A 26,985-nucleotide genomic window follows, 5' to 3' on the forward strand; every position below is an offset into this window, starting at 1 on the left:
CTTCTATAGTTTTAGGAGGAGCAATATGGAGCTACATCATACACATGGGTCTTTTTTGGGGTGAATTGGGAGTCTAATTTAAGTTTATTTCTCCTCCCATCTAACTAAAAATGGCAAGAAGCCATTCTACCCATTTGGTAGATGTGGTCAGAAAGGAACTCAGCAGCCACAACCCCCCCCCCCCAAAAAAAAAACAGCTTTTTTGCTATTGCCTCAGGTTGCCCCCTCAGAGGAGTCCTGAGTAAGGGGATCGTATCAGAGAAATACCGTAACTTCTCAATGTTGAAGTGAAAGGAGATGGTTCTGCTTTGTGGATATATGGAAGAGCTCCCTGCAGCTGTCTGTTGCAACCCCTGTTGAATTTTTTCTCTAGACTTTTTAGCATATAAAAGAGCTACAAATAGCTTCAGAATGGGAGATGTGCTGCTTAATAACCTTTTACCTCACCAATAAAAGCAGCTGGTGGAGGAGGAGGACATCCCTAAGACAAGTGCTTTAGAATGCAGCCACAGCTTGCCAATGTCCACCATCTTTCTACTCACCGGCAGATGGAAAAAGAAGATAGCCTGCCTCCCAAATCACAACCTACCTTTCTAGATTTTCTAGTTTCTTTCTAGTTAGATTTTTTTTTACACTAACCCCACTACATCTACCCTTTGTGTGTGTTTGGGGGGGGGGGAGGTTGCCTTGAATTATTTGTCCACTAAGTCTTTTTATGTGATCTATGAGACTCCTCATCTCTCTGTGGGTGATTAAACCTGTGATTTGGGAAAAGGGGTGGGTGGTACAATGGAGAATTACAATTTGTGTAGTTGCCTAAGTTTTTCTTTTTACCTGGTGCAGCAAAGCCTGTATTGGATTAAAGGACTTATATGGCTATAGGTTCAAGGAACGGAAGAGGAACCAAGAACTAGCTGTACTTTCCAGTTGTTCTGTTCATGGCTGGCTGGGGAATTCTGGGAGGTCGAGTCCACAAGTCTTAAACGTTGCCAAGGTTGGACACCCCTGCTTTAGAGAAAATGTTTAACACAGGATGCAACTGACAGGTGCAGGGAGCTCTTACATACACCCATAAAGCAAGACCTTCTCCTTTCACTTCAACATGAAGAAGTGATATAGATAGGCTTAAGATACAGAAGGATCTTGACAAACTTGAACATTGGGCACTATCTAATAAAATGAAATTCAATGGTGAAGAGAGTAAGGTTCTACATTTAGCCACGAAAAACGAAATGCACAGATACAGTATAGGTGGGACATTGCTCAATAGTAGTAACTGTGAGAGGGATCTTGGAGTCCTAGTCAGTGGACAACCATTTAAATATGAGCCAGCAGTGTGCAGCAGCTGCCAAAAAAGCCAACACAGTTCTAGGCTGCATAAACAGAGGGATAGAATCAAGATCACATGAAATGTTAATACCACTTTATAAGGCCTTGGTAAGGTCACACTTGGAGTACTGCATTCAGTTTTGGTCGCTACGATATAGAAAAGATGTGAAGACTCTAGAAAGAGTGCAGAGAAGAGCAACAAAGATGATTAGGGGACTGGAGACTAAAACATATGAAGACCGGCTACAGGAACTGGGTATGTCTAGTTTAATAGAAAGAAGGACTAGGGGAGACATGATAGCAGTGTTCCAATATCTCAGGGGTTGCCACAAAGAAGAGGGAGTCAAACTATTCTCCAAGCCACTTGAGTGTAGAACAAGAAGCAATGGGTGGAAACTAATCAAGGAGAGAAGCAACTTAGAACAGAGGAGAACAATTAATCAGTGGAACAACTTGCCTCCAGAAGTTGTGAATGCCCCAACACTGGAAGTCTTTAAGAAGATGTTGGATAGCCATTGGTCTGAAACGTTATAGGGTTTCCTGCCTAGGCAGGGGGTTGGACTAGAAGATCTCCAAGGTCCCTTCCAATCCTGCTATTGTATTGTATTGTACTGATATGTGTGATTTGGTGATCTTAGCAGAGGTTCCACAACATTTACAAGCAATAAGGATCGCCAATCTGATCATTGGTCTCGTCTGAAACAAATCTGTATTGGACTCTAGTATGGGGTTGTATACTGGGAATTGCAATTACACATCTGGAGGCTACCATACTGTGAAAGGCTGATGTACAGGATTGTAGTGTAAGGGGGGGGGGAAATCTTCCCACTTATTTTGTCTAAACTGGCCTTTTAAAGACATCTCTCATTTTATTTTATTATTTCATTGTATTTATTTTATTTTATCCTATCTCGCCTTTATTATTATTTTTATAAATAACTCAGGGTAGTGAACATGTAGTACTTAATGCTCCTTCTTCCTCCTATCCCCCCCCCCCCAGTACCAATCCTGTGAGGTGGGTTGAGTTGAAAGACTCTGACTGGCCCAAAATCACCCAGCCAGCTTTCATGCCCAAGGTAGGACTAGAACTCACCCCAAAATTGGATCCCAGACCAGACTAAGCTGGGCCATGCCAAGGTTACTGACTACCTTTAAAAACAAGAGATTAAAACAGATAAATGGGGACAAGGGTGAGAGAGGAAAAAGCAGCGGGTTTGCCCGATCGCTTCCAAAGTGTAAACAGATTAGGCAACATGGTGTCTTCCAGGTGTTTTGGACGTTATCCATATCAGCTGGCTAATGCCTAGAGACTGTAGTATTTTTAAATCAATGCATCTGAAAAGGACTCAGTTGGCTATCCCTTAATTGTTGTCTAGCATGTTGATATTAAGATGTACGTCCAATGGAATGGGCAGACTCCAGATCCCATCTTTAAAGCAATGCCATCTGATGGACTCAAATGGTTGTGGTTTTTTTCCTATTGCCGTGTCTGCCCTCTTCAGTTGTAACATCCTCAGTTTGAATATCCCTGACCTGGTGCCCTTTAAACAGGGCTTGAAGACCTGGCTCTGGCCCAGGCATAGGGTTAAGTCAGGTATCTGTCCACCTGAATGAGATTGTTCTGGATTCTGTTTTTAATTTGTATGACATCCGGAGCTGTTGTGAGTTGGGCAGCCTTACCAGCCTGACAAATAAATACTAAAGCAAGCTAGATCTTTGCCTGTACTGCAAAAACGGCTCTCGTGTCTATGTATTAATTTTCATCATTCTTCCGCTATTTAAAACAGGCAACAATATTGCAAGGAACAGTTGCAAGCAAAGTTTATAAATCTATAAAACGAAATGAGAGACACGGGGTGTGCAAGTAATGCTAATTATTTCAATAAGTCATCCCTGAATGGGAAAATGAATATCTATGAGTCAAAATAATTTCAACTATCCTCTTTGATTTATTTAATTTCTGTGTATTTGCAACTTATTTTCAGTTTTAGTCTCCAGTTATTTATTAAATTTGAAAGAGAAATAGGATTGTAAATTTGACATAGTTTTCTAGAAAGGACCAAAATGAGTCCATATTATCTCTCACTTATTTTATTCCATTATGCCTCTTCTTCCAAATGTTCAGTAGCAAGGACTTCTTTAATCACAACATTGACTGGAATTCTCAGCCATAAATAATTGCTACTCACAATATAACTGACTTGTTCCCCTGTGCTATCATTACATTACCTACATGAGAATTTTGTAAGAATCTCTTGCTCACTAATTAGCCAAATATGTATTATCCAAAACTTAGAGACCCCTCTTATCACCCTCAAACTAAAACAAGAGAGCCTGGAAAGAAAACCAGCTTAGGTAAACCCACTAGTGACCTCTTTTGTTTTCATTTATTTTTAATTGAAAATAATATATTTTTCCATTTTGCTTAGGATATCCTTTCCTGTAAAAATGCTTTAGCACAATATTTAGATTGTGATTTACCTTAGAGGTATCAAACCTAGGCTGCAAACCTCCAGACCACTTTTAAGTGGAAGCTAAGGTTGCCCAATTTAGCCACAATTCTTACAGCCAACGCACTCTTTTTTCTTCTTTCTATGTCAACTTATGAGTATCAACATGTTGTTATTTTTGCATTTTGATCCATGCAAAATATTATATATGATTTCCTGCCATAAAAGGCTGAATGTACTATAAAAGACCTGCATTTAAGTTTCAAAGCTTAAAGTCGGTTGACACAGATTGCTTTTTGAAAACAGCATCATCAACATCAAAAGGCATGCGAAGCAATCATACATCTGCTGGGCAATGAAATCCATAGTAAGTAATACATATAGACTAGAATTCAGTCTAGAAGTGCCAGCATGTCGGAATTTTAGCATTTTAGACTGAGATGTCCTAAAACCAGAGGTGGGTTGCTCCTGGTTTGGCCTGGTTCAGCCAAACTGGAAGTGGAATTCAGGCCTGGATCGCCAAACCAGCAGCAACCCAGGTCTGCCATGCCCCCAAACCGGTTCCCTCGCTGCCACTGAACGCCACTATTTTGGTTTTTAGTGACTGCGCATGCACAGTTCACTATAAATTGTTCTGTGCATGGGCAATGAACAGTTACATTGAACAGCACGTGTGCACACGCGTTGTGTGTGGGTTGCGAACCGGTAGTAAAACCGGCAGAAACCAACCCCTGGCTAAAAGCCAATTGACTTTCAGAAGCAAGCCAAACCTTCTGATGGTCTGGTATGATAAGAAAGGTGAGCACTGGCAGAAATGGCCATTTTATGCCTTTTATCTAATTATTATGGAACACAAAAAAATATTACCTTTAGACAACTGCTTCTGATTATACATGGCCCTTCTGTAGTTCCTGTTTATGGTTTAACAGAGCTGTAGGTTCAGAACAAGTTGTTTTCCACAGCTCATCAGAGGCAGCACATAATCCTATGAGACTAAAATCCTATGCATGCTTATTTGGGGATCATATCACTGGATGCAGCGAGACCTGCTTTGTGCTAAATGGCACAGGACTGTGTTGTGTATAAAACAATATTGATCACAAATGTCTTCAAAAAAAAATCCCCTTAGGTGTAATTTTCATAGAAATGTTGTATACCTCAGTGGGAATTACTCTCTAAAATAGCATAGAATTAATTCTACCATTGTATGATTCTATGAACTGATACCCAGAGGGACTTCTGCCCAAGTAAATATGCCCACTATTGTGCTGCCAGAATCTCTGTGCTGGAACATGAATATTGTGAAGTCTTCCATATGTTTTCATTTTCATGGTCCCCAGTTGGGCATCAGGGATTAAACAAACCAAACAATTAAACGAATGATACAAGCATCAATTCTGCTTGCCAGACTTCAGCTGTTAAAAAAGGATATAATGGGCTAATTTTTGCTTAAAATGAGTTTGTTACATTTCTTTTCTATAGTATTACAAAATGCTTGAAAGAATAGCATAATTTAACCAGGCTGTAACAACTGTTCCTCTAAACCATCCCATCTGCCACTCAAATAATATAGGTTGTAGTATCTACGATGGGAACTTTCCACTTTGCTAGAAATAATAAAATAGAGTATAAGAGAAAGTTAAAAATTAGGGATAAAACAAATTCTAAAACGAGATTAAGAATGAGAGAAAGAGATGGTTTTCTGCAGAGCTACTAAACCCTGAGACTCTTTTGTCCTTTGTCTTTGTTGTCCTGTATTACTATTAATGTAATACAGGATAATAAATTACTATTTTATAATGTATACATAATTTGTATAATAATTTATTATACTTTTATAATGTATAGATACTGTATTACTATTATCCTTCTACCTATTCCCATTTCCTATTACCTATTTATTAGCTTCTGATGACTATAACTTTTGGTTTGTATCTTATGATTTATGTTGATTATTTCTATTAGTATCCTATGACTATCACTGAATGTTGTATCTTATGATTTATGATGATTGCACTTTATGATTATGATCATGATTTATCACTTGTTTGCATGTGCATTGAAAGTTTATGCACTAGAACCAAATTCCTTATGTGTCCAATCACACTTGGCCAATGAATTATATTCTATTCTGGGCTGCTGGGCTGAGCTCTGAGCTTGGCAATTTGGTTGCCAATGTTTCATCACCATTTGAAAGACATTGTCAGTGCGCTTTGAATTGTTCAATTTATTCAAACAATTCAAAGCGTACTGACAATGTCTCCTCGAATGGTGACGAAACTTTTGCAACCAAATTGCCAAGCTCAGCCCAACAGCCCAACTACAAACCCGAGCTACTTATATTCAAACATATTTCATATTCTATTCTATTTAGCCTGGGAGTAAGATAGGGGGAGCTTTTGTGTATGAGGCTTTGGTAGCTGGTTTATCTTCAGAGGAGCTTTTCTTGATGATCTTAACAACCTGACAGATGTGTAATAAGCTAATCAGTCTTAAGAGTTTAAAGGCCAATATCATCACCTTAAATTTTGCCCAATAAATAACTGGCAGTAAATATAATCAGAATTCTGCCAACCTAGCAGTTCAAAAGCATGTAAAAATGCAAGTAGAAAAATAGGGACCATCTTTGGTGGGAAGGTAACAGCGTTCTGTGCGCCTCTGGTGTTTAGTCATGCCAGACCACCATCACTGCACTGGCTCTTCAGCTTTGAAACGGAGATGAGCACTGCCCCCTAGAATCGGGAATGACTAGCACATATGTGCGAGGGGAACCTTTACCTGTGTTTCTATATGTTATATATCTATATCTATGGAATGGTACATGTGGGACATAACAGATCTTGTTGTGTTTTGTTGAACAGTGCCCTATCACTGCCTTTTCAACACAACCTAACAGAAAACCCTAGGACTACAAAACAGCATGCTGAAGGCCACTTCTGTAAGTTATCAAGATGGTTATCGCCAACACTCTCACCCTTCCTGTTTAACATCTATATAAGGCTGCTGGGTGAGGTCAGCTTTCAGTTGGGGTCTGATTTTGTCAGTATGCTGAGGATACCCAGTTATACCTCTTGGCTCTGGGACAATAATGCAATGCTGTCAAGGTCTTGTTTGAATGCCTGGAAGCTTTGCGTGTCTGGCTAGGGAAGAATAGGCTTAGGATCAACCCTGATTAGATGCAGTGGCTGTGGGTGTCACAGTCTGGAGTGGTTTTCCTCTTTAGTCCTGAATGGGGTCATCCTTCCCCCTTCAGCCCTGGTGCATAATTGGGGTTTGTGTGTTGAACTTCTGGTTCAGGCAGCAAGTGGCAGCTTAATAAGCCTTTGCACAAGTTACATGCCTACTTGGCACATGGACTTCTTTACCTTCGGCCACTTCACATTTTGATAATGGCTATGCTCTCTACATGGGACTGCCCTTGTAGACCACTTGGAAGCTGCAGCGGACGTGCCATGGTATGTCCAGGTAATATCTCTGCTCTGTGAGCCTTTTGTCTACCAGTAGTCTTCTGCATGTAATTTAAAGCCTAGGAGCTATTATTTGAGGGAACACTTACTTTGAGTAGTTTTTCTGCCCATCCTATTTGGTAGAGTTGATATGGTCCCATTGATTGAGTGGTGTCATCTGAGGGGACTCAGGAAGTGGGCTTTTTCTGTCATGGAGCCTGTCCTTTAGAACGGCATTCCCTGATATTCTTGTGACCCCCAATCTTATTTAAAATGAACTTTCAAAACCTGACCACTCCCTCAGATCTTAGATTAAAGTTATGCAATTCTGGCAATGAAAACAGTTTGCTACCAGCCGGAGGAAATTGGTAATTCTGACTGCTAGCATGTAGAGGCAAAAATGTTGTCCATTGATCCTGATTGTGTGTTACATGAATAGATATAATGAGATGAATGGGTAAACCAGGCATGTGTGTTCATACAAAAGTGTGCACCTATGTCTCAATCCACCAGCTAACACACACGGTAGGCAGATGCTATGTGAATCTTATCCCTCACCATAAGATAAAATAGGAATTCAAGAGGTTTAAGGGGAATAAAATTAGAGGGGAAGGGGATTAAAACAAGTTTCTGCCTTGAACTATTTTAGTATGTTCTACTCTAAATATCACCCAACACTAACCAGGTAGTTTCTACCATACCATGCCACCACAATGATAGCAATGGCACACAAAAGAACCAAAGTCTTATTTCCTGAGATGCAAAGCAAATGCTATAAAAGATGTTTGGATCTTAGGAAATTATGATTACAGAAATATGTAAAGCAGAATTGCATGCTTTTTGTTTACCAAGAGTCTTTCCATTGTTAACAATCAATATTACTATCTACCATTACCAATATCCAGCAGGAATGTCTTCCGGTTACACAAACATCTGGTAATTTACCTGTTGGGTTTATTAACTCTTGATTAAAATAATACAGTATATCAAGAGTTAATAACCAGACAAGTAAATCATCTGAATGTTTATGTGCCAGGAAGACTTTCCTGCTGGACATTGATAATGGTAACCTATAATGCTGATTATTATGAACATCAAAATAGCAATGTTCAAAGTGTCGTACAAATTCAATAAGCCTATGCCAGATGCAACATATACATATTAGAAGCCAAGAACATATTTCTATGGAGAATGTGGTGTATGACTACCACAGAAAAAGCATCAGGCATAATTTCCTATAGAGGATGCTGATCATATCTCTGGTAGAAACGGATGCTCTGCTGAGAAATTAGAAGCTATCTGTCTTTGCTTATCCTAACTTCATTGGTCAATTGCTAGGCTAGTGGGCAATGAGAGGATAAAGCTGCAAGGTGAAAAGTGCCTGTTTCAAGAACGTTCCTGAATGTTTTATGTATTCTCAAATTGGTTAGTTGGGAAAATCATGAGGTTTTGGAATTATTTCCTAATGCCTACAAATGCATAGCCTTTGGGGTCTGATCTCTATTAAAGAGAGAAGAGGACATGGGATCCAAGTCTCCTTGCTTTGCCTTTTAGGTAACTCCATGAAAAGCCATGAATGACCAAAACTCAGACCCTGGAGCTAAAATCGACTTAGATATAGGCTCTCCTTGATCATGAAAAATAAAATGTATTTTCTTGGTAAGTTTACTCTGGTTGAATCAACGCAATCCTTTGTTTAAATGAAACAAGGCCCTCCCAGTCTGATTATTTACTTATGTTCAGAAAGCAAATGGAAGAAAGAATAGAGAAGCAATGCACATAACTGGTGTAGGAGACACAATAACCCCACAGGCCACTCCCAATGCTGCCTTAATGCAATCATGATGAAGAAATATTGGCGGGGTCCTTCTATTAATTACTTAGTGTAAGTAAAAAAAAATACGCCAAACGCATTAGCTCCTAGTATAAGTTTGATTGTGTTTTGTCTGGGTTCCCAGGTATACTGGACTGAAGGTAGGGTCAGAATGTAAGTTACCTTTGCAAATATTTTACTTAGTCTCTGCTCCTGCCTCTGTTAGTCGTTCCCGACACTAGGGGGCAGTGCCCATCTCCGTTTCAAAGCCGAAGAGCCAGCGCTATCTGAACACATCTCCGTGGTCATGTGGGCGGCATGACTAAATGCCGCAGATGCACAGAACACTGTTACCTTCCCATCAAAGGTGGCCCCTATATTTCAACTTGCATTTTTACATGCTTTCGAACTGCTAGTTGACATAATCTGGGACAAGTAACAGGAGCTCACTCTGTTATGTGGTGCTAGGGATTCGAACCGCTGAACTGCCGACCTTTCTGATCGACAATCTCAGCGTCTTAGCCACTGAGCCACCACGTCTCTCCCTCCCTCCCCCCCTCTCTTTCTGCTTTTAAATTTTTTTATAAATACCCCAAAGTAGCAAACATATATTATGTTCCTTCCTCCTCCTATTTTCCCCACAACAATCACCCTGTGAATTAGCTGAAACATCATTTGTATTTCTGAGAATCTGCCTGAGAATCTGGGCAAGACAAATATTTAGGACAGCTTCCGCACCACAACGCAAGCAACCAAGGTGATCATCCTGGATGCCCTATGATTCACTGAGCTTATTTTGTCAGCTAGTGCTCTAATTACATTGCTAGGTTACAAGATGATAGTCTGCGTGCATTTAAAAAACAACTCACTAAAATATGTTTAATGGAGAAGAAGGAATGGTTATTTTTATAAAATAATTTATGTTAAAAGGGGAACGGGAAAAAATATGACCTATGTCCAACAAGAACAAGCTAAAAAAACATTTCAATATGTTTAAGCATAAAATAATTGTAACCTTTCAATGCTTTCTCTTTCTACTCCTGTTCAGTATGATTTAAAAACATCATATTTATCCTGCTCTTCCACAAGGAATGTCTTCCATTTACCTTCACAGAATCAGGCCTGACTACAATAATCTTGCCTGCAGATTAGTTACTGGATTGAAGAGGCTAATTTTAAGGGTCATTGGATAATGCAGTTGTTCCAGTAAACAATCTACATTGGATTATATTCGGCCTGTTCGGCTGGGAATGCATTGGTTGCCAATTTGTTCCTAAGCACAATTCAAAACACTGATGATGATGATGTTTAAATCCCTAAAGCAATGATCAGGAATGGGATCAGCTCTTGCATTTGTGAAGGGAAGGGCACTAATTGAAAAAGAGAGACAATAAATGGTGATCTGCAATTCCCAACATACTGAAAAATGTGAGTAGGTAGAAGACAGAAGAAAATTATACCATCTCTGAAATGTTAATGATTATCCTTTGTTAGTATAGGCTAAGACAGATGTACATGATATAGATATAAATATTTTCTTCCATTCAATCGTATCTGATTCTTGGAGACTGCCTGGGCAAGTACATATAGTTTTCTTGCAAGAAGTGTTTTGCCATTACCTCTTTTCTAGGGCTGAAAAAAAGTGATTGTCCTAAAATCAGACAGCTGGCATTGTGTGCAAGGCAGGATTAAAATTCACAGTCTCCCAGTTTCTAGACTGATGCCTTAAGCACTAAACCAAACTGGCTATTTTAGCTCTTCGTAAAGCTTATCAATGCTCTCACACAAATTAGGGAGCAACACTGCTGAGCATACATACTATAAAATGTGGCAGAAGTAACTTGCAATTGGATTCATATACACGAGTGCCAAGAGATTGCTCATAATTGGTGTGCTTAACTTTGTATAGCAAGAAAGTATAGTGAAATCAGAAGTAATCTTCCATTGCACCCTATTGCATAATTTTCAAGGCAGCCTATTTGTCAATTTTACTCATCAAAAATTTTCTGATTTGCCTCACAACTAAGAGCAAAACAACAATAAAAAAGTAGCTATACCATCAAAACTTTGGTATATAATTTTCTAAATGTTCCTAACTTAGAAAATGCATGAATATTTGTTTTGCAGGGACAGAAACAATGATAAATATAATGCAAGCAAATTAGTACAATAATTATAGACCTTCTGGTTCCTGACTAAATATAAGCATTGTATTTTTTTAAAAAGGTGAACATCCAGCCAGATATTTTTAAAATGGCAAAACATTTTAATGAAATTAAACAAATATTGTATGTTATATGATAATGTTCTATTAATTCTGAAGTATGTGTAAATCTCCTCCCCTTTCTCAACTTCACCAAAATGACAGAAAAAGAGTTTTCTTAAATTATTTTTCCACATTTGCTTTATTAAATTTGTATGTTATAGTACAAGCAGTGCTGCATGAATACCAACTTGAAACCACTGGGTCCTATCTTTATACTGGTTATGCCATCAGGCACAGGCATTCTCTGCTACCAAAATATGTGACAGAGACCATGGGATGGTTGTATTGGTGTCTACAGTGTTTTTTTACCTGGGATGCTAATTGATATTTATTGTGCTATTATTATTTTATCTGTTTAATTGCTGCTCCCTGTCTAGAATCATACGGTTGAGATGGGTGGTCATAGACCCTGAAATAAATTTTTAATGATGTAACACCTTAAATTGGGGATAGGTGTTAGCATCAATAATTATACCAGTACTGTGTATTTTATTTTTAGGAAGATAAGATGGATTACAGTTACATATCAACAGCTTTGCATTGCCACATTTCTGGAACTGTCCATTAGGGACAGCAAAGAATCATAATTAATTTACAACCCTTTTTCTACTTTCTAAATTAAACTGGGAAGTTGGGGGGGGGGGGAAGAACCGGAGGAGGGATCCACTGGGTTTCATAAAACCCTTGTTAGCTCAGTTGTCGAGCTGTGAACTTATAAAAAGTGGTGGAATGATATGATTTATCTCTATTAAGCAGGAGCAACATTTCTCATAACCCTGGCTTTAATAAAATTGACATACAAAAATTGTGCCAGCTACAAAAAAAAAAAAAAAAAAAATCCACTGGCTAAGATAATGAGCAAAAAACAGTTAAGATGTTTCCATCCAAGGATAATCCCTCCCGCCCCACTTCACACCAAAGAAAGTAAAAGAGCATTAGGAAAGCCCTGACCCATCAAGTCAATGGTTCATACTGTCCAGTGTTCTCTGGACCAAGAAGTGCCCATAACATGACATGGATGAGGAAGTGAAAACTTCCTCTGATGTCTTTCTAAGTAGACCCTGCAGCATAAAGCCATCACGCTAAGCAGAAAATAATATCCTAATCTTCCATAAATCTGTCCAGTCAACCTACTCAAGCAATCTAACACAAGAACATTATACCATCCAGCAGCAGCAGATTCCACAACTTAGTTAAGCCTTGTGTGAAAAGTTATTGTGTTATTGGCTCCAAATTTCCCTATATTTTGCTTTAACAGATGACCCTGTGTTTAACACTATAAAAAGTGGGAGAAAACCTTTTTTTCTGTCAGGGTTTTCCAAGCTGTGTTGAATTTATACAGAGCTCTATCAGGTCTTCCCTTTGGTCCCAAGTCTTGTAGTCTTCCACCAAGGTTTTCTACGCTTGAGCCAGATCTAGTTTCCAGGTTGTTGTCTTTCATCCCTAGGGCAAACCTCTCAAACTCTACCCTTCAAAAGTACCTTGGTAGCATCACCCCAGTCGCTGTTGAAGCGATATCAAGTCTGTCCTCATTGCTGTTATTTTCACACACAACAATGTCTGGATAGTTGACCCCCCAAAGACATTGTTTGTCCCTTGCTGAGAAATGAACACAGCCTCAATGCAGTAGATAGCGCAAGATGCAAGATAAAAGAAAATGTGGCATTTTACACACACACAAACACACACACACACCAGAGTTCAAGGAGGAGACAGAACACAGTTTGCAGCCTTGCCATCAACAGAAGAAGAGCAAGAATGTCATTTTATTTCAGGTAACAAGAGCAAAGAAGAACACAGGGCTTCCTTCAAACACAACTCTAGTTTAAATCAGTCCAAACAGCAGCACTCCCAAAAGTCAGGAATTACTTTATATTCTCAGTATTTTGAAGAGATGGGAGAAAACCCAGGAAACATTAGATTAACTTTTCCCCAACCTGGCGCCCTCCAAGTGAGCTGGACGTCCACTTTTACTGATTTTCCCGGCCGGGAGGCAGCAGCGTGCTGGACCGGATGAGGTCCGGAACCAGCCCCGGGACGGTCTGTCCTGCCTCCATCCCCGCCCGAGGGCCACCGCTGCTCTTAGCGCAAGTCTCTCAGCTGCAATAACAGCTGCTGGGGACTCGCGTGTTCCCTCCGCCGCTCGCTTACAGCTAGAAAGTCTCTGCACCCCGGAACTTCACTTCGCCCTTTCTGGGCCCGTCCTCAGTTGTGTTTGCGATGTCGCAACCAGTTGTCACTTCTTTCCTCCTTCCCCCCCCCCCCTTTCTGGGAAGCCCCGGCGAGCCGGACGCCCTTCTGTCCGCTGGCCAGCCCTCCTCGGCGACCCTCTCTCCACCCGGGACCGAGACGCCCCTCCAGCCCGCTCCTGCGCGTCCTTACCCCGGGCCCCGGCAAGAGGAGCAGCAGCAGCAGCGCGCCCAGCCGGAGGAGATGGCGACCGCAAGCCGAGTGCTCCGGCGCCCCCCGCTCCATGGCTCGCCCTGGCAGCCAGCACCGGGCCCGCCGCGGCGCAAAGCAGAAAGCCCGGCCCGCTCGGCGATCGCCGGCGCCCCTGCCTGCAGCGTGTCCGGCCCTTCCTCTTTCGGAGGCGGAGCTGAGCCGCAGGGAGCTTTCCCGGCAGCCACGCACCGGGAGGAGAGCAGGGCGTGGGGGGGAAAGGCCACGAGAGGGAGGTGCTGGGACAGGGGGGCTTTTGCTTCGCCGGCCTGCCCCTGCCTGCCCTGCTCCGTCTGCGGGTAGCAATGTGTGGACGCGGCTCTCCTAAGGTAGCTCTACACCCCCGGCTGTATAAATAGAAGAGGGATCTGTCCCTAACAAGGCTCCGCCTCTGGGAAGGCAAAGATTGGATTTAATCAGCTCTGGAAATGGATCGATCTGTTAGCCTCCACTCGCATCTGCCCCAGGTGTATGTGACACCTGAACTCCCATAAATCTGAATCAACTCTCCTGAGAATAGGCTGTCTGGGGATCTTGGGTTATATAGTCCAAGATACTGGCAGAGATCTAGATTAGGAAACCTGACGGGCAGCTTCTGGAGTTTGGTATGTGCCTTTGGTTCCCACATGATTTAAATACTTAGCTATTGATTCTTAGCCTGGTTTGTGATTGCTTGAAACTCTGTACTGATGAGATGGTGAGTCTGCATGCAAGCTGTACCCAAGCTGCAGGTGAGGGTTTAAGCGACTCCTCAAACAGCACAATTAAAAGAGGTAAATATAGTAACGAGGATCATAGTATCATGTCAAATATCATAGTAACAATTTCTAATTCCCCATTCTTAGTCACATGAATGGAAGTTATTCTGAAACGATACATTCCCAATACACTTTTTGGGGCTATAGCTCTTTGCTGCCCTCTAGTGGTTACCTAGAGTTTTGCACCCAAATCTGATAGCTTTAGTTATATATTTTTCCTTCCTTCCTTCCTTCCTTCCTTCCTTCCTTCCTCCCTCCCTCCCTCCCTCCCTCTCAATCTACCTACATACCTATCGGATGCCAACACCTTCCAATGTTGGAAAATCTTCCAATCTTGGAAATTAGGAAATTTAAGGGCAGAATGATAGGCAGAATAATCTATGCCTAAACTTGTAAGAATTGCCAAGTTTAAAGCAGTCGGTGCAAAATGCTTCATAAATATAATTCTGTGCAAATTTTCCTCCATGAAAACCACTTGAATAATATGGGGCTCATTTTAAAGTTATTGTGCTTTGAACCTGAAAGGATCTTCCTCACTTTCGCACAAACCATTAGCCATTGGCCCAGCTTACACATAATCCTTGCTTTCTGATTTGTCAATAGGTTAAGCTGGGGATCACATTTTAGATAGACTGATAAACAAACACAACTTTCCAGTTTTAATAGCCACTCAATTGGCAGGTGGAACCTGGAAGTATTTTATAACATGTAGAAACATGCTTGTTCATAGGATTTACCATGGCCATTGCTATTGCAAGCAAACACCCATAATTCTTTCTCACTGAATCAATTTACTCTGCGGGGATAGTATTTATTAGATTTTATAAAAATAGAAAATTAAGAGTAATTGAGAGTCTCCTTTTGATGGGGGAAAATGCTTGATAAAATAAAGAGATTTCCAAGGTCCTGAAATAACTTTTGAAAAGTATGATAAAAGCTTCTATAATGTCCTGGCAATTTTGAACTGTGGATCAAGTTAGTCCAATGAAAAGTATATTTGCTTTGCACATTGGCAGGAAAATTAAACAGGAAAAAGTCACCATGACCCTCCTATGCCTAAGTGCATTTCAGCTGTAATAAAAACTAAACCCATGCATTTCTATTAGCTATTCATTAGTTCCAAAGGTCCTTGAACAAATACAATGGTGACCAATGCTGCTTAGCAAATGATTTTCATGAAGGCTCCTATTTAGTGTTTATATTCTATGCTGCATTCATCATTCCTTGATGGACTTCATTTTCTGTTGTTATCTTGCATAAGAACAAAGGAAACGCAATGCTGTTCCTTTATAAATTGGTGCCTCTGTTGCCAGAACAGCAGACAGCAAAAGGGGAAAGGAAAGAATCAAGCAGGGTGGGCCAGCCTGGAATTTGTAAAAAGAAATAAAACAGGGAAAATAAATTTATATAAATCCTCAACTAAAACTAGAACCTGTATTGACTTATGAGCATGGTAGGTTTGCTGGAATGGCAATTAACATGCATGGAATTAAGACTTTGATCATGGGAATTTATGTCTTAAATGAAGACACAATATTGTTTTCAAAATGATTTATGAACAGATTAATATTTTCTCTTATGAAAATTAATATTTGATGGAGGACTAGAATGAAATAATCTCCCCACAACTAGATAGAACTTCTAGGAAAAATATTAGATGAATTATCTAACAGATGAATATCTAAAGAAACAAAATTTACTAAGGATTGCAGAGGAAAAGAGACAGAATATGAATTCACATATAATAAGGGAACATTCTGAAGCTCTAAAAAAGATTAAATTAGGAAAAGTGCCTGGACTAGGTAAACTATCAGATGCTTATAAATATTTTGAGGATGAACTTTTACAACTTTTATAAAATATGATGAATGCTATCCTACAGGGAGGAAAGAGACCAGAGTTGAAAAAGGCTAATATAGCATTAATACTTAATGAGGGACAAGATTTCACTTTAACAAAAAAACAAGCTGCAGCCTATATTATTGAATAATGACTATAAGTTGTTTACAATAATTATAGCTGTTACACTGAACATAATTTTTGCCAGAATTTATTCAGAAGACCAATGTGGGTTTTTATGAAAAAGACAGTTAAAGGACAATGTTAGAAATCTGCTGGAGATTTTGGAATATTTGGAGTACCATAATGAAAAACAATTCACATTGATTGTGTTAGATGCAAAAATTGGCTTTTGACAATTTGAACTGAGCTTTATTGTTCAAGGTTTAGAAAGATATGAATTTTGGGGAGAACTTTATAAAGTGGGTAAGATCGATATATACTTCACAGGAAGCACAAAGAATTGTTAACAGAGATCTAATAAAACCTTGTGAGATACAAAAAGAAACAAGACATGGATGCCCACTGTCTCTTCTCTTCTTTATTTAGATTGTTGAAATACTGACCAAAGATATAAGACAAAATAAGAGGATTGTGAGAGTAAAGATTAAAAAAGAAACTTATAAGTTAAATGCTTTTGCATATGATGTGGTAAGTTCTGAAAAATCTTTTAAAGGAAATGGCAATATTAATGAGCAAATTCAAATAATTTGGGGTGATTAGCAAGTTAAAAAATTAATAAACAATATGAAGATGTTAACAATGATGTGAAAATAGAACACCAAAACAACTACCGGTATGTTAAGACATGGAATTAATTTCAAAATGATATTACATTATTGCTGGTGAGGATTTTAATGATAAAAATAAATTTCTTGTCTAGAATGTTTTTTGTTACAGACAATACCTGTTTTGACAACTGATACACCATTTAAACAGTGTCAGAAGGATATATCTAAGTTTGTATGGCAGGAAAAAAAAGCATGAGTTAATTATAAGGTGTTACAACATGCAAAGGAAAAGAGGAGTATTGGATTACCTCATTTGGAATTGTATTTTGCTGTTTGATGGTTGGTTTGAGTTAGGGTTAGGGTTGGATTTTTGGAGTTAGAAGGATATGACCTGATTCTTCAACATCCACTTGTCAAACTTATTGAATTTCATGACTCAGAAATATGCGCCATTGTTTTGAAGGCTGAGAATCCTATAGACATAACTAAAAGTCTATTGAAAATATAGGGATGCATGGTGGCACAGTACTTAGAACGCAGTATTGCAGGCTAATTCTGCTGATTGCCAGGGGTTCGATCCTGACCTGCTCATGGTTGACTCAGCTTTCCATCCTTCAGAGGTTGGTAAAATGAGGACTGATTCTGTAAACAGCTTAAGAGAGGGCTGTAAAACACTCTGAAGAGATATATAAGTTCTAAGTGTAAGTGCTATTGCTAAATTTACACAAGTCTAACCATTTGTATGACTGTAGCCAAGGGCTATTATCAAACTTATTGGTAATGGATATTATTATTCTTGGATTTTACTAAACCTAACCGAAGGGGAGATGGAATGGCCCATTAGCACGGTGAAATAGATTTATCACTGTGGCTGCTCACACTGTTATTAGAACTATATTGCCATTTCCACCCCCAAAATATCGATCCCCTTGGCAATATTCAACAAATTCCAAGGAACATTTGAAGCATGCCTGCAAATGTTTGAATATTTTCATTAGCATTTGCATTTCATGATTGAAGTCAATAGCAGGAAAAATGCAAAGATTTAGAAAGCTCTGGAACATGATGTGTCAACTTTTTCTGACAGAATTACCTACTTATACCCTTAGTATGTGTGTCAAACTTGCTTTGGTGAGATACTCCAAATTTAATCTCCAACTATGTATGTATGTGTTTCTATGTATGAATATAAATTATACATATGGGTGAGAACAGTGAGTCTCAACCTTCACACCTTAAATCCAGAGGTGGCCCCGCCCCCCTCTATTCTCTGCTTCCCGAGTCCCAGCTGATTGGGAGGAAATGGGGATTTTGCAGTATCCTCCCCCTGTCATGCTCACCAAACCACATCACGCCCACCGAACCTGTAGTAAAAAAAAATTGAATCCTACCACTGCTTAAATCCCACCAAAAATCTGGGTCCTAAAAACAAAAAGGCAACATTTTCCAATAAGGACATAACTATACTTAAAGGGATTCCTTTGGCTCCAGTTAGCCCTTTGGAATAGATCAGGGAGTGGGGGAGAGGGGCAGTTTCTAAGTATGATAAATAGATAAGAAACGGGTTTCCAGGCATGCTATTTTATTGTTGCAGGGTACATTTATAGAATCTCAAAAGCTTGTTGACCCTCCTTCTTAAGGCCAACAAAGTCAAGGCAAGAATGTTCAGAGTCCTTTTCTCACCCTTTCTCAGGGTGAGCAAACATTTTCCTTCTCCTTTCCCTTCCTTTCTGAAGATCACAACTATATTCCACAACAGCTCCTGACACCAAGCCTCTTCAGGCTCTTCCAGACCAGGATGTGCTTTGCAAAGATCTGCAATAACTTGCCTCAGGGAGTCCAGCTCTGCTCTCCTTCTCCCCATCCTGACTCCCTTTCTCATTGGAAGAGAGGTGCCATGTTTCACCTAGATCATGGTTTGCAACACCACCACACTGCACTTATCACTGCTTGAGAAACTTTCTAGGCTGCTTTTGATTGACAGGGGCAGCCGAGTCGTAATTTAAGTCCTTAAGGAGAGTCCACTTTTCTGTATATTTTTTCAGCCCTCTGGCAAAAGGAACTAATAGGATGTGCATCTTTTCAGAGAATTGATCTTGCAAATGTGCACTGGAAAGACCAGATGCCAAAAGTAGCGGGTGGGACTAGGGACTAGGGTGGGACTGAGTGCAATGTTGCAATTTGATAAAGCAAATACAATTACAATTAGAATTACAATACCAGTCAGGTATTTTATAATTTCTCCTTCTGTCCCAATAGGGTAAAAGCAAAGTCCAGTACAGGTAGTCCTTGATGTACGGACATAATTGACCCCATCAAATTATGTTGCTAAGTGAAACATTTAAGTGGATTTGCCCCCTTTTACAACTTTCCTTGCCATCGTTGCTAAGTGAATCACTGCAGTTGTTAATAACACTGTTGTTAAATGAATCCATTTTCCTCATTGACTTTGCTTATAAGAAAGTTGGAAAAGGTGATCACATGACACTGGGACACAGCAACCGTCATAAATACAAGTCGGTTGTCAATCGTCTGAATTCTGATCACATGACCAGAGGGATGTTGCAATGTGAAAAACTGTCATAAGTCACATTTTTCAGTGCCATTGTAACTTTGAAAGGTCAATGGACTGTTGTAAGTCGAGGACCACCAGTATTCCTCTGATTTTCAGCTGACTGCAGTTCTGCAGTTCGGCTGTTCAAATCTCACCGGCTCAGGGTTGACTCAGCCTTCCATCCTTCCGAGGTGGGTAAAATGAGGACCCGGATTGTTGTTTGGGGCAATATGCTGACTCTGTAGAGAGAGGGCTGAAAGCCCTATGAAGCAGTATATAAGTCTAACTGCTATTGCTATTTTGTAGGCCAGTTTTGCTAGCCCCCTTTCCTAAACTTATCCTATCCCAATGCACTGATCCATTTTCCAAACGAGCAACGAGTGCCCTCCAGTGGATAAAAACACATCACACTCGTTGAAGGGTAAGAAAGAGTTGAAGTCAAGAAGACAAATTAATTTAAATTATCTGGTTAGTATTATCTAGATCTGCCCAGAATCAAGTACAGTAAGTGGATTCTGACCTACTGGTGTACAAAAGTGCAAAGTATATTAAACAGAAAACAGAATAAATCCATTGAGTTCAAAATACTGACAAGAATCAATTAATGAAGACCAGATTTTTTTTTTAAAAAGGCAATCATTAAGCTCTGCAGGTTTAATGGTAACTCAAAAGCTTCTTGCCTGTCATTTTGTGCAACCTGACTTAACACAGAAGTCAAGCATATCAAAACATATTAAAAGCCTGACTAGGTGGCTCACTGGCTAAAACACTAAACTTGTTGATCAGAAAGGTCCGCGGTTTGAATCCCTAGTACAGGTCTCCGTGAGCAGATGGTTGGACTAGATGACCTCCAAGGTCCCTTCCAACTCTGTTACTGTTTACTGTTTACGCATATGAAGAAATACGCAGAATATTGGAAATCCATGTCAACTCAGTTGGGAGAAAGTCTCATTAAAACCGGCGGATAGACAAATATAGGACTCAAGAGATGGTAAACTGGCCGTGGTTTCTTTTCTTGGGCTAAAATTCTTGAGAAGAACGTAAGAATTTAGTGCCCCCTTCCCTTCCCCCCCCCCCCCCCCAAAACCCCCAAACATGAAAAATACGGCAGGAAAATATCTGCATTGCGCGTTACCGGCATACTTACCTCGAGTTGGCGCCGGTCACGTGACGAAGCCATGCCATCGCGATTGGCTTCTAGAGAAAGGGGCGTGTCCCTAGGCCCCACGCGGCCTATAAATAAAGACGCAGGCCGCGCGTTCGGCCTTTTCGTCGTGGGATGGAAGGCATAGAGGTGCGTGCTTTTATGCGACCTTTGCTTTTGGGAGGCGTAGTCGTTAGGAAAGAAACGATTGCCTCTGCCGTATCTGCAGTAATCCGAACGATCCGTGAAGTGGCAAAACGTTTGCGTCTTTTCACAGAACGTCTCTTCGTTGCCATCTAGCGGTCGCTGGGATTTCTGCAGCCTAACACATGGGCGGTAGTCCTGATTGCGATGGAGCCTGGCAAATGTTACTGACCCAGAACTTATTTTCGAATGAAAACGGCTGGGATTTGAGCAGACGAGTTAGTCATTGTATGGCAGGGATCGTGTTGTGCCTCGCTGCTCTTGATTTTGGGTTTTTTGTCTTACTAACTTGGACTCGTACACCTTGCTTAAGGGATTGGTAACTCACGGCGGCAATTACTGGCTTTTAGAGCCGTTTTACGAAACCTCAGGTGGAACTATAAACAGAAGATAGTGGAATTGGATGTACTTAAGTGAATGCATTGTCCTTGATGCTGACAAACTACGTCTCAGTCCGTGAAAGGGGAGACTTTGGGGCTTCTTAGGATACAGTGGTGTGGAGGTGGCATTTCCCTTTTAGGTTTTATGGTCAAGCCTTTGCTGGGGTAACAATTGGGCAGCATATCATAATTTGCTTTTTTGCAAGGACTTGATATATCTTGAATCCAGAGGCAAGGTTTGTGAGCTTTGGACTGACTTTGCTGATGCCAATGGACACTTTGTGCAACACATCTGAAACCCTTTGTGGTTTCAGATGTGTTGCACCCCTGACTTATGTAGTGCTTTCTAGTTCGCATGTTTGAAAAAGAAGTTAAAATTGGTGAATAGGGAATGACATTTGCCATATAAAAGGAAGGTTAAAACTCTATTCTAGCTTATGATGACAGTGTATGCTGAGTTGGAAAGGTAGGAACCTTTTCCTCCCCACAAATGAGAAAAGTGCAAGTGGTCCTGCGGAGAAGGTGCTTTCGAGCAAAAAAAGTTTTCCACCCTGAAATTTATGAACACAAGTGTGATGGGTACTATAGATGTCGTTAAATGAGTGAAGAAATTCATGGGTGACATGTCTGATATGGACTTGGTTAGTCTTGAAGACTCAAAAAGCTTTCCTCTACTGTTAGCATCCAAAGAACTGCAGTAGGAGAGGGATACATCTGCATCTCCTGGTGAGCACATCAGAATAAACCTTTGTAATCCTGCTTTTGAGTGATCTAAATTGGGAACCCTATGCTGGCTGCTGTGATGATATTTTTGGCGTGTTAGACTGCTGATGCAGATGAAGAGACCCTGTATCTGAGCCACCAGCATCAGCTGCCCAGGGGCAGGTAATGGCACCCTAGCTCTTAATGTTCAGTGATATGTTGTGTTTTTTTAAAAAAGACGTAAAACCATAATCTCTCTAGATCTGAGCAAAGGTATCTTAAATCACTACCCTGAATCCTGCTTTTTTTGCTCTAGGTGTGCCAAGATTGATGTGATGCTGAATGAAAACCTCTGGAACCAACTGTCACTTGTTGAACTAATCAACACAAGGAGGCTATGATGTGGGGATGTCTTGAATGTTGTAAATAAATAAATTTAAAACCTGCTTAGTTTGGATATTTTTTTCAGATAGGTTTGAAGCACTGCCTTTGAACTGGTGCATGGCCCATTCATGGTCTCACTGGCTACGCTACAGTGCAAAAATAAAAAGCTTGCTTATAACTGGTGTTGCTCAGCTTAAACCTGAGTGATTCTTTTAAAGACAAGTTACAATCCATCTCATGCTTAATGTTCAAATATGTAGTAAGTTCCCCAAATAACAGTGGACGTTCAGATGCTTGATCATCTGGGGAGAGTGTTATGTAGGAGTGCTTCAATTTGACAGTCTGCATAATCCCATCTTCAACGATGATAGTAACAACCTAGCCTCAAGCAAAAGTGTCCTGTAAAACCCCACTGGGAGAGCTGTAAGGCACTGCAGCTCATTGCAATCTCATTGGTGTCATATTTCATCAAAAAGCACACGCCCACCCAACTGATTGCCTCCTACTAAACATTACCACCTACTGGAAGAATAACCGTAAGTCTCCTCTGGGCATTTAGTAGAATTGTAGCACACAACCTAGCAAAGTGCACATTACTCCTGCTATACAAACCCAGAGAAAATGGGACTGCAGATTATGCATGGAGGGTATATGGAACAAAACTTTGGTATACTAGTAGAGCTTTCATGAAAAGCCAGCAATCCAGGTAGGGTACTCCATTGCTAATTTCCTTCCATGCCGCTTAGGACACAACTTTAATATATTTCAGAACAAAATACAGCCCTCTGATTTAGCCACAACTTTATAATATGGATAAATTTTACCACAACCAGAGTTCTTTGCAGAGAAGCACTCTAGCATGGGTGTAACTGACAACTTTGTCAACCAATCTGGTTTAATGCTGAATATAATGAGATAAGCAACTAAAGCCTATTAAGAGTGCAACATGTTGAATGTGTAGCTTCAAATTGGGTTTTGCCAATATTTTAGGAAGGGTGAATTGATATATTCCTGGATAAAAAAATTCTTTTGGAAACCAGTTAAAACTCTACAGAGCCGCCTCAACCAGAGGAAGCCTTGAAATGTTCACATCTCTGGGAACCCCTGAACAAATATAATTGTGTATACAGTTAAGTCGAGATCTCTTGCAACATCTGGGCAAAACTTTAGTAATGCTATCAAATAAATTGATGCTGGTTAAAGTAGCAAATGTGATTGTAATGCAACCCAGTCTGGGTTCTTGTGACATAATGGAAACTCAATTTGACTTAGGTTGGCAGTGCTAAACCATGACCTCTGGTTTAATGTGATAAGCACAGAGTCTGTCCTATGTAGTTCCTAGTGGCTGGTTATTTAGGGAAAAGGCCTGAACCCTTCATTGGGTGTCTGGTCTCTGGTGCAGCTTTAATTTACATCCTATGGAGATGCAAATCATTTCTATTTATTGAGCAGCAATTTCCTAAAACATTTGATAGTTTACACAGCTGTAATACCAAACCACATTTTAGATCACAGTGCTACATTAATACAGAAAGAAAAAACTTCTTAAGAGCTGTTGGATATATAGCACGTTTTCCTATCTGGGAAGCTAATTCTGTTATTTAGAAAAGACTTGTGGGTGGAAATGGACTGCATCCCCTAAACCTTGCTTTACAAATGGAAGAAAAATTTACAAAAAAAGAAAAAACACCTCAGATCTTCTATTTGGAGCAAAATTCAGAAAGCATCCTGTAGAAAGGTAAATTAAATCCTGAAGAATTACCAGTATATACTATTTAAATTCTAGAGCTTTTTATGCTCTAGAATCTAGATCAATCCCCCAAAGAATCTTGAGTACTCTTGGCTTAGAGGACTGGCTGGCTCCGGTGCCATGAGACATGATCTATTTTGCCTGACTGCTCCCACAGAAAATATATCTTTCATGAGTACTGGATATAACAGCTTGAAACGTTCAGAAGAATTGTAGAATACGATTTGGCAATTTTTCAGTATTTCAGTCTCATTGAACTATGAGTGCTGTATTCCTGGATATGCACTCACACATCTACCCCACCAAACATCAAAACAGATTTTGACATGGGATAAGTTTATTTGGAAAAAAAAGCAAGCCCACTGTAGTAACCCACACAGTCTGATTATGAAATGCAGTGAATTTACTTGTGCCAAACCTGGATAATTGATTACATATTTATGCATCTAGTATTTTGACTTATTGCACAGATGGGGGTGGGGGGAAGAGCTGTGAATAAGACATGCAGATTTAAGAGGAAGGCAAAATGCTTTCATTGAGCAATGAGAATAGTACATAAAATGGAATGGTCCCAGAGTTGAGGTAACAAAATAGTTGTCCAAATAATACGATTATGTCAATATATTAAATGCTAAATTTTAAATGTTTCAGGCAAGGTGCTTTTAAAAAACAACTTCAATTAGCTTCATTTGGAGATTGCAAATCATGAGAAATTTGGGCGCAGGAACCTAACACAACATACAAAAAAGATCTTAGAAATATGTAAAGCCTAGTACACTATCAAAGAGTGAACTCCATAGCTCACCTGCTTTCTTTGTAAACTAAATTAACATTCTTTCAACATAAGTAGTTGGCAATACTGAGCATCAAGAAACACTCATTGCTTATGTAGTGTTCAAAAGAGTTAGATTCAGTATTATGTGTTTAGTCCATACAGAAAGGAACAGCAAGGCAGTGTTCTCTTGGCCATTCTCACTTGTAGTGCTTTGGAATTGTTACTTTCATACAAGCCAGCCTACAAGGTGCTTTAGCTACGTTGACCAAAAAAAGAGAGCTGTAATCAGGATTTGCACCTCCTTAAATGGATAAACGAGGATCCACTACAGAGTTGGGAACAAAAACAGCTGTGAACATTCTGGTTGGTGAAAGTGAATGGCTCCTTCCATGCAATCATTTCCGATGAGTACATGCATGGCCTTGGACATTTCTATGTGTTTTCAACTCCGAGAGCCATCAACCACAACTTCTGCAATTGTAACACACTAACTAGAAGGCTTACTGTAGTTTGGTCTCATGGCTTTGTCTTAATTTGTTTCTTTTTCTAAAGAATCACAAGATCCCTTAAAACCAATTATGTATGTTTGCATGTTTTATATGGCTACTTGTTTCCAAGAAACTCAATTTCATATGAAAAAAATAAGTTACTATGCATAATCTATATGGATTGACAATATCACCTATACATCCAATGTACATTCTTAGCTCCAAAAACTTTCAAATTTGCTTGACACAAGCTATTGGGACTGCAGGAGTGAAGAACATGCCACTTCCATTTGTATCTCCAGCTGCTTGGGAGGAGAAAGTCTTCCAGTTAGACATGTTCGTGCCTTATTGAAAACAAGTTCCATATGGCTGGATGAGACACACTGTCAGTGTTCAAGGTGTATCCTGAATTACTGCACATCCATAAAATACTCCCATGTGGATCAAATCTGTTCGATCAATTGCTGCTAGTTGGATTTTCTTCCTAGTTTACTGCAGAAGAGTGCATATTAACTACTAGGTTTTAAAGCCTAGCAGAAATGGAACTAATGCTCTAAAGTCAATAGAGAGCTATAACTGGAGCAATTATTGGCAGAAGCGATCTTATCTTAAAAAAAATAAAACATGGCACAAGGACAAAAATCATCTAGACTTGTTTCATTTGAAAGAGAACATGAAAACAACATCTGTTAATACTGTAAACTGCAGTCTTCACATTTCATGGCTGCTCCAATTCGGTATCTTCAGAATCTTTCAAAGGGCACATAGATGAGCGGGGGTCCGTGACTGAGTGCATTAGAGGAATATAAAGGTCGTCCATGTTTGGCATGACAAAAACTTTCTGCAAGGTATAATGATTGAGTTAGAATGCAATTCAAATATAAAGTCAAGAGAAATTAAATATACCAAACTCTCATTTTGGACTCTCCCATCAGGCCAAGTAGAATTCTAAACAGGTTTATTTGAATCAAGTATGGATCACTAGTAAACATCTAACTACCTTAAGATTAGATTTGGAACAGAGTTATCATGGGTATTAAAGCAACATTGCTTTTTACAGCTTGTTGTTATTTGCAAGTTGTGTCCAATCCATTGGGACCCCATGGACAACGTTCCTCCAGGCCTTCCTATCCTCTACCATCCCCCAGAGTCCATTTAACCTCACACCGACTGCTTCAGTGACCATCCAGCCACCTTATTCTCTGTCGTTCCCTCCTTTTGCTCTCAATCTTTCCCAGCCTTGGGATCTTTTCCAGTGAGCCTTTCCTTCTCATTAGGTGGCCAAAGTATTTGAGTTTCATCTTCAGGATCTGGCCTTCTGAAGACCAGTGGGGGGGTTGATCTCCTCTAGGACTGAAAGGTGCTCAGCCTTTCTTATGGTCCAACTTTCACAGCCATACATTGCAACATAGTCTTGACTATACATATTTTTGTTGGCAGGGTGATGTCTTTTACAGCTTACAAAATCTTAATTCCATTACATTTCAGCAAACATTTTTTAAAAAATAGTTGATTCCTATCTGCTATTGCTCC

At 39.9% G+C, this 26,985-nt stretch overlaps 2 protein-coding genes, 1 long non-coding RNA gene and 2 other non-coding genes across 9 annotated transcripts in view; 3 read left to right on the forward strand and 2 right to left on the reverse strand.

The window, feature by feature from the left end:
• ERN1 (endoplasmic reticulum to nucleus signaling 1) overlaps positions 1-14,079 on the reverse strand; it is an 85,901-nt gene extending 71,822 nt beyond the window's left edge. Inside the window, exon 1 of the mRNA XM_032209999.1 lies at positions 13,687-14,079. Coding sequence (XP_032065890.1) covers positions 13,687-13,779 — 93 coding nt within the window. The 5' untranslated portion in view covers positions 13,780-14,079. The remainder of the gene's footprint in view (positions 1-13,686) is intronic.
• Positions 14,080-20,890: 6,811 nt separating this feature from the next.
• Positions 20,891-22,501, forward strand: LOC116503235. Its single transcript, XR_004254678.1, has 3 exons — positions 20,891-20,919; positions 22,035-22,238; positions 22,372-22,501. It is a non-coding gene; the product is annotated as an uncharacterized LOC116503235 (long non-coding RNA).
• LOC116505124 lies at positions 22,150-22,212 on the forward strand. The gene has a single exon (XR_004254906.1). It is a non-coding gene; the product is annotated as a small nucleolar RNA SNORD104 (small nucleolar RNA).
• Positions 22,502-22,533: 32 nt separating the features above from the next.
• On the forward strand, positions 22,534-22,670 carry LOC116505128. Its single transcript, XR_004254910.1, has one exon. It is a non-coding gene; the product is annotated as a small nucleolar RNA SNORA50 (small nucleolar RNA).
• A 1,973-nt stretch (positions 22,671-24,643) lies between these two features.
• TEX2 (testis expressed 2) overlaps positions 24,644-26,985 on the reverse strand; it is a 107,519-nt gene continuing 105,177 nt past the window's right edge. For all 5 annotated transcript variants that reach the window (XM_032209498.1, XM_032209496.1, XM_032209500.1 and 2 more), the window contains exon 12: positions 24,644-26,293. In XM_032209498.1, the coding sequence (XP_032065389.1) occupies positions 26,171-26,293 (123 nt within the window). In that variant the 3' untranslated portion in view covers positions 24,644-26,170. The remainder of the gene's footprint in view (positions 26,294-26,985) is intronic.

This window comes from Thamnophis elegans, chromosome 2 (assembly GCF_009769535.1).
Source record: "Thamnophis elegans isolate rThaEle1 chromosome 2, rThaEle1.pri, whole genome shotgun sequence".
Taxonomy (NCBI): domain Eukaryota; kingdom Metazoa; phylum Chordata; class Lepidosauria; order Squamata; family Colubridae; genus Thamnophis; species Thamnophis elegans.